At 43.3% G+C, this 7424-nt stretch overlaps 1 protein-coding gene across 1 annotated transcript; it reads right to left on the minus strand.

The window, feature by feature from the left end:
- Positions 1 to 495: 495 nt before the first annotated feature.
- Positions 496 to 5333, minus strand: barhl2 (BarH-like homeobox 2). The gene is made up of 3 exons (XM_078561808.1): positions 4695 to 5333; positions 2788 to 3013; positions 496 to 1238 (listed from the first exon to the last, which is right to left on the minus strand). Exons 1-3 carry the CDS (start codon positions 5215 to 5217, stop codon positions 944 to 946), a joined length of 1044 nt encoding a protein of 347 aa, XP_078417934.1. The 5' UTR covers positions 5218 to 5333; the 3' UTR covers positions 496 to 943.
- Positions 5334 to 7424: the final 2091 nt, after the last annotated feature.

Consider the following 7424-nt stretch of genomic DNA (forward strand, 5'->3'; position numbering starts at 1 on the left):
GTTCCAACCAGCGCGGTGATGAATAACCCCGTCCATATCTGGATCAGAAGATTCCCTCCCCAAAAATGACATTTTTAACACTTTGCTGACCGGTTGGGGTTGGAGGAAACAGCCGGCTCGCTGTACACAACTGTTCTGAAAAGCGGAACTTCTCTTCCGTCGCAAATTTCGACCCAACGCCAATTGTGTTCGGCGGATGATGAAGTCGAGCCCGTGGATTATTCCTGTAGAGAGCACCGGGTAAACCAGTTGAGCCCAACTTTCAATTAGCCATTACAGCAAAGCTGGACCCTTTCCACTTGGCGCTGCCTCTCCTTAATAAAAAAAAAATCAAATCTCGCCAGCAGCCCCAATTACATCCTTTCATTTCCCAACACTTTTCCATAAATAATTAAGACATGTGTTATTAAAATGCATTCTCCTATTTAAATGCCTTTGTTTTTTTACGCGTATCTTAAAAGACAGGAAGCAAACTACAAAATAAAGCACTAGTTTACTTGATCTAAGTATTTATTTGATTGAAAAGACTGCATGAAAATGAGAGCGAAAAAAAAATTCTGTATGTACTGTACTAATGTTTATATACTTTCAACCCGGGATTGTGTGACGACAAACAATAAATACGCATAAATCACCCAGTCCTCGAAATGTACACTTCTTACTATTCTGGTGCATGCCACGTTCAGATATAAAGGTCCATCAGAAATCAGTGCAAAGTTTTCAAATCCATTACCATCCACCTTATTTTTTTTCCTTTTTTTTTGTCCTCTTACATTACAGCCGAGTCCGTTCTATGTCCTTCATAGCGGCTTTTGTTGTTCTCCAGTCTGGTTTTTTTTTGTGTGTTTTCACCCACCTCCTCTTCCCTCCCTTTTTCCACCCACCACCCCCCATCCCACCCCAACCACCACCCCACCTTTCCCCACCCCACCCTCTTGTCTTTTCACCGGGGGTGTGGTGTTCCGGGGATAGGGTTGGGCAGGGGATTGAGCGCTGGCTGTCCGGCCGGGCCCAGCCCGTGGATGAGGACCCTCGGGACGAGCGGCCGCTGCAGTCCGGGGTGAGGCGGTGGAGTCCGGTACATGTACATGGCCGCCGCCGCTGTCGTCGTGTCCATGTTAGTCAGCAGGCTCGGGTGGTAGAAATAGGGAGATGGGAACATTCTCTGCAAAGCGGAATAATTTCCGGCTTCGGCCAGTAGCTCCAGCCCGACAGCAGTTTGCCTTTTCCACTTGGTCCTGAAATAGTGCAGAAATAATACAGAAAAAAAATATATAGACACATGTATTAGTTGGAGGAGAAGCTGCGGAATCGCACAGTACAAATAATCCCTAGGTGAGATGAAGGAAGATACAAGAGACTAAACTAAATCTCCAGCAATGGAATTTATTTGGAGTTTTCAAATATATTTGTACAGAATCGAAGCAGTCGATCGATTGTATAATTAGAATGGTCCTGAATATTTTAAATTATCCTTAACAACAATTTGGTGCACACACACACGCACATATATATATATATATATATAACATGCACAGATATTCGCAATTCACAAGTCGTTCTTAGCATTTAATCTATTTTGAGCGGTTTGACACTTTTAATTTATTACAAGCCAAATTAGTACAGGAGAATTATAAAATGTTACTGCAGGTTACAGTCTATGAGATGGAACTACATTATAGCTCAGATACAAATAGAGAGGAGGATAAATGTTTGCAGACCGCAAGCCCGCCTCGCAACGCAATTAATAAAAACGAAACGGAATAAAATGCTAAAGGGTTTCTTTTTTTTAAAAAAACAAAAAAGTACAATGCACTAAACCCTGTTTGGATTTGGGGACTGCTGATGTTAATGTTTGCTGACAGATTTAGCATGGTTGGGAACTGTATGTAATGAGACAGAAAAACTGTGGCATCGATGGCAACTGGACGCCCATTTGCAACTCCAGTTACCTTCAACGCTGCTGAATGCAAAAATTTCGCATCCGTTTTCCGTGGGCAAAGGTGGATAAAGATCTTTGGAGTTTGCGGTTGTCTTTTAACTGAAGCTTCACTGCCTTCGGTCAAAAAAAACCTCCCCCCCCACCCCCCACCCGCCTTTTGTTTCTCTGCGGTAGCCGGAAATATTAGGCATTTGAAGTTCAATTTGAGAACATTTCAAAATTAAACTATTTTTTTTAAAAAAGCCAACAGCGTCTAGAACACAAATCAGACCGCACACACACAAAAAAAAACTGCGGTGGTAAACCCCAGTCGAAACTGTCTCCCACTGCTCTGTAAAAAATATATAAAATGCATCCAATAAGATCATTTCAAAATTAAAAACCAACGATCAATTTTAAAGCAGGAGAATTGGACTTTATCGGCGGCTGCGTTTAATGGAGATTCTGAAAAGTTTGAAGCGGACGGGAACTGAATGGAAAAATCTTGGAACTGTTCATGGTCTCCTTCAGTTATAGGTGACCATTACAACCCCCATTCCCTTTGCAAAAAGAAATCCTCCTCAGTTTTTGTGTGTGTGAGTGTGTTTTGTGCACAATAGCTACCCAGTGCCCGTGCAACTCTCCAGTTGTCAATAGTGAACATTGCTGTGACAGTGCACACTATTCAGGTTGAGGGTGAAAGAAATCCTTTGGCAGAGTGTGTGCCATCTGTATGTAACAAGTTTATAGAAATACACGGACGGCGCGGGCGTTCGCCGATTGCACCCAGGGCATCGCTGCTGCCGTGCACAGATTTGCCGGGGGGGTTGCTGAGAGAGTGACTGGGATCAGGGCGCCTCACGTACCTCCTGTTCTGATACCAGGTTTTGACCTGGGTGTCTGTCAGGTTGAGAGCCGCAGCCAAGTCCATGCGGTCTTGGACACTCAGGTACTTCTGACGCTCGAAGCTGCGCTCCAGCTGGTTGAGCTGATGGTCGGAGAAGGCCGTCCTCGCCTTCCGAGGCTTCTTCGCCCGGACGGGCGGGCTTTCCCGGCTACTTGTTATTTCGCGGTCGCCTTCCTCTTTTGTCCCTAGCACGAGACAGAACCGCAGCGCGTGAATCCCACATGCCCGGTAGCAGGACACAAATGTTACTTTGGGGGAGCATCCTGTGCAACCCTGATTGAGAACAAGTTCCATTTCCCTGCACAATTTTTGCATATCATTTGCATGTGCAAAACAGCCATTTGTGTGCCTTTAATACCGTTTCAATTAATAGCATTTGTAAAGCAACATTTGATACTGATTTCATATCTATTAATTATTCAAAATGCCTGTGTATTTAAAATGCAGTATATATATATATACATATATATATGTAATTATACTCTAAACCAACGGCCTTCATATGATAAGAGCTGGACTTGTAACTGATTTGATGTCTCTAGAATCTTACGCGCTTTGCTGGTGACAGCGTTAAAGATTTCCGGATACTATTTGTCAACTTTGAGTTTTTACTGAAATGCTGAGAAATCGATATGTCAATCCATCTCTATTTGTACCAGTTTTCGTGGTGCTCAATGATCTCCCCTGCAGGAAGAACAATAATCTCTCTAATTGACCCACTGGGGAGGTTCGGGTAGAAAAATCGCCAGACCAGACTCTGCTTCTGTTTTTTCTCTCTCTCCCTCTATTATGCTAATAGTAATCACTGAATGAATTATAAGAAAAAAAGACCAGTTTTCTTTATTTACACACAATTTACAACAGGGCTAAGATGTTTGATGGCGATAAAGTATCATTAGGAGTGTTTGGCAAGTGATCATCTTCTAGTAAAGCAGATTAAGTATTTAATTTAATAAAAAAAGATCATTCTCTTAATCGCACGTTTTCCTGGGTTGTGTACTCGTTACAGCAGCCATTCTAAACTATTAGCAGATTAAATCTCGTGGAGAAAGGGCCAATTATATCAATTTCCGTACACTCCCCCCTCTCCGAAAAAAAAAATCAGCAAAACCTGCAGCCCTAAAATTGATAAACCGCTGATAATTCCGTGTAATTCTCTGCATTAAATAATCCCCATGTTGGGTGAGTGACCGCGGGTGCATTTCTCTACTTCCCATATCATAATTACAACGGATAAAAGCGAAAGGATACGATCACAAAACGTTTAGCGAATAAGAGGTAGGTAGGCCTGATCTGTCTTTGCAAACACACGTTGGTATTTCCCTGGATATGAGCACCGAATTTAATACTTCCCGGATTCTGTGGGCTCGCAATTACTGCCCGGTGTCAATAGTTTTGCAAAGGCTTGGGATATATATATATATATATAGATGCATATATACATCTAGATATATACACACACACACACGCTGCTGTCTATTTACTCCTATCAGTTTCTCGGCAGAAACAGGGATAAACAATGGTGACAGAGACGCTCTACCAAATGTTTAAAAAACCCCAGAACGAAACAAATAAGCATCATTAGCCACCAAGGTACCCTCTGAAGCTCCCCAGTGTTATTCGAACGAAGGTCTCAGATTTTGCTCACGATGTGCCGTGAACTGTCCCCGACAATTTCCCCCCCTCTCCACCTACCCACCTACCCACCCACCCAGCCAGCCATGCCACCTAAAGCTGCCAGTGTGCAGAGTGAGTCCGTCTGCAGCATATACCACCAAACTGTGAGTTACCAAAAAAGCGAGCAACACCGCGTCTGCCTGACACAGAAGGGAAGATGGGGCAGAACAAGAGACGGGGCACACTCACCGTTACACTTGATGTTGTCGCTCTGAGAGTCATCTCGTTTGTCGAGCTTGTCCCGGTTTTTAATCTCTTCGGGTTCCGTCTTTTGCCTGAAGGGTTCAGCCTCTGGTTTGGGGGTGTGGGGTGAAGAGACGCTGGTGCTGTAAGGGGCGCAGGCTGCTAGCGGTTTGCTATCGCCCAAAATGTCTTTGATTAAAAAAGAGGAGGTGGAAGTCCTGGGGCCAGAGCTGCCGGCTGCCAGTTGCTGCTGCTGCTGCTGTTGGGGCTGCTGCAAACTTTGCTGCTGATGTTGATGAAGGTTGTCCGCAGCGAGATGCCGCTCCTGGTGCTCCATGGAGATCGGCGATAGGGGGGGAGCGGTCCCCACCGTGTCTATCTCCGAGCTCGGGGAAGGGGTGGCCTGGTTTCTGAAATCTGAAGTCCTGCTGTCACCGTGCCGAAAATCACCGTTCCCCAGAACCGGGCTGCTGGAACTGTTAGACAAAATAGTGTCTATTCCAAAGCTAGACCCGCTGGATCCTTCCATCGCGGTGGGCTACAATTCTAAGAGAGAGTCTTCATCCCAGCCAGGACTTTAATTGAGTTTACGATTAGGCTGTTCAAAATCAGAAGCGTTGTAATCAGTGCGTGTGTGTGTGTGTGTGTGTGCACACTAACTGTTTCTTTTTTGCTGTCTTCTGAAGCATCAGAGAATTTTTTTTTTAAAATGAAAATACAATCTAACACGTGCTACAAACTTTGCTACACAAAGCTACTGTTGCATTGATTTTTTTAAAAAAAATAAAGAAAACAAACTTTTAAAATTAATGCATTAGGAATTTAAAAAAAAACTGGGATATTCCACGGTGCGGGCTCTAGTTAGTCAACTTTGTTGAAAGTTGAGATGAGGGGAGATGCAATGGGGGGTAACTCCCAGACACCACGCTCTTTTGCTACTATTCGCTTGCACTGGGCGACAATTACTTCCTAACCTGACGTCACTGCCATTGCAGAGTGTCATATTTTTTTTTCTTTATTATAATCCAGCGCATATTTTATTACTCTTTCCGCCCATTGGTCTGCCAAGGCCTAACAGGCTGACGTTTCAAGCAGCAAGCCAATCAGACAGGCCGCATTTTATCTTGTCAATTCAGAACCGGGCGATCGAGCCTGAGACTCTCCTTTACCTCCAGCGCCTTACCAGCATTGTAAAGCTACAACACACACCCCAACATCTAACTTTCATTTACAACGGCGAGACGGTACATTCAAAAGACTGTGATTTGCACCGTTTATGTATCTGTTGCCACGGTCTGGAATATTCCTAAAAAAAAAATGAATGGCAGGCCAGGAGGGGTGAAAATTCACACGAACAATAGATTCATTTTCCACAATTGAAACTCTTCTCACTCTCCGCCTTGTTACCAATATCCAGTTTAAATCGTTCCCCCGTTTCAAACACGGGGCAGTAACTGGGAAAGGGCTATATCTTCCACAAATTCCTATTGGATATGCAACATCCTGCACCATAAAATAGATCAATTTCCATCATCTTCTCTCCACCCCACCCCCCCGATTGAGCTCTTTAATCGTTGTTTATTTACCCGCATCAGAGTCAATTAAACCAGTTTAAGGCCAATGTTGTTTGCAGAATGGCTTGACTGGGAAATTGTTTCCAAAAAAAAAATGTTTTTTTCGGGGAGGGGGTGTTTTATTTTTGCAGTAGCCCTGACTCAAGTATGGATTGGTCGATCAGGGGAGAATGTTGCATTCTTGGGCACATTCTGCTTTACATAGCAGCAATCGAAACAAGCGGCTCTCTCAGTCATCCTTCAACTTGAAATCCTGGAACATCCGATATCATCCTCTGAGCTCTGATTCTGTTACTCAGACAAATGTTAAGGTCATACGTGAAATATAATACCCAAGTCTTGGAACGTATACACAATAAATAATTATACCACTTGGTGCACTTGTTCTACAGTATTGCCTTCATTTTATGTGTGTTGTTCTGAACCCTCTCTGCCAAGTCAGTCCTGCTCTCGATCTGTGCGCCTCTCTTGAATGGATCCCCTTTTATTGCGGTGTTTCATCCAGTATTGTCTGTACTATTCTTTGATGAAGTTACTTGTTTTTGAAGCACTATAGCGCTATTCCGCCAAAGCGACTTCTGGTACTGTTTGTGCAAAATATATATCATGTATAAATGTATATATTTGCCGATTTGCTGGATGGGGGGGGAGGTGGGGAGCCTGAAGTTACTCCACTAGTGTTTCCGAGTATCAACTTGTGTTAATTTCACTACGGCCTGAAACCTGACTCTTGTTGAATGTCAGAATAATGGGAAGTGCCAGTGACATGATGGCGTATTACTCGTGATTAAGTATTGTGTCAGCCTAATTAGCAGGGTAATTATAAGGTGCTAATGAATGATTCAAACTTTCAGAACTTGCATCTTACTCCAGCTCTCCGTGTTGAGCACTTTTTCGACCAAAGTAACAGACATTTTTATTGTTCTCATCGACATTTTCTCTCTCTCTCCAGTTTTAACACTTGGTCATTTAAAAATCTCACAAAAAAACATACTCCTATAATTCATTGACAATAAAGCTCACCGCACTCTTAATATATTTCGCAAGATATATATTGATTACGTTTAGCAGCTCTTAGAAAGAAAATACCATGCATGTAATACTAAACATTTATGCTTGTTGCAGGTGTATAACTATCTGTGTGTTTGTGTGTGTGACTTCA

The sequence above is a fragment of the Cetorhinus maximus genome, chromosome 17, assembly GCF_964194155.1.
Source record: "Cetorhinus maximus chromosome 17, sCetMax3.hap1.1, whole genome shotgun sequence".
In the NCBI taxonomy this organism is placed as follows: Eukaryota; Metazoa; Chordata; class Chondrichthyes; order Lamniformes; family Cetorhinidae; genus Cetorhinus; species Cetorhinus maximus.

Bases quoted from the DNA above. Each gene is read 5' to 3' on its own strand.
- barhl2 (XM_078561808.1), bottom strand. From the start codon at position 5,217: ATGGAAGGATCCAGCGGGTCTAGCTTTGGAATAGACACTATTTTGTCT. The intron at 3,014-4,694 runs GTGAGTGTGCCC...GTCTCGTGCTAG, and splicing joins CGACAACATCAAGTGTAACG to GGACAAAAGAGGAAGGCGAC. The intron at 1,239-2,787 runs GTACGTGAGGCG...GCACTATTTCAG, and splicing joins ACCTGGTATCAGAACAGGAG to GACCAAGTGGAAAAGGCAAA.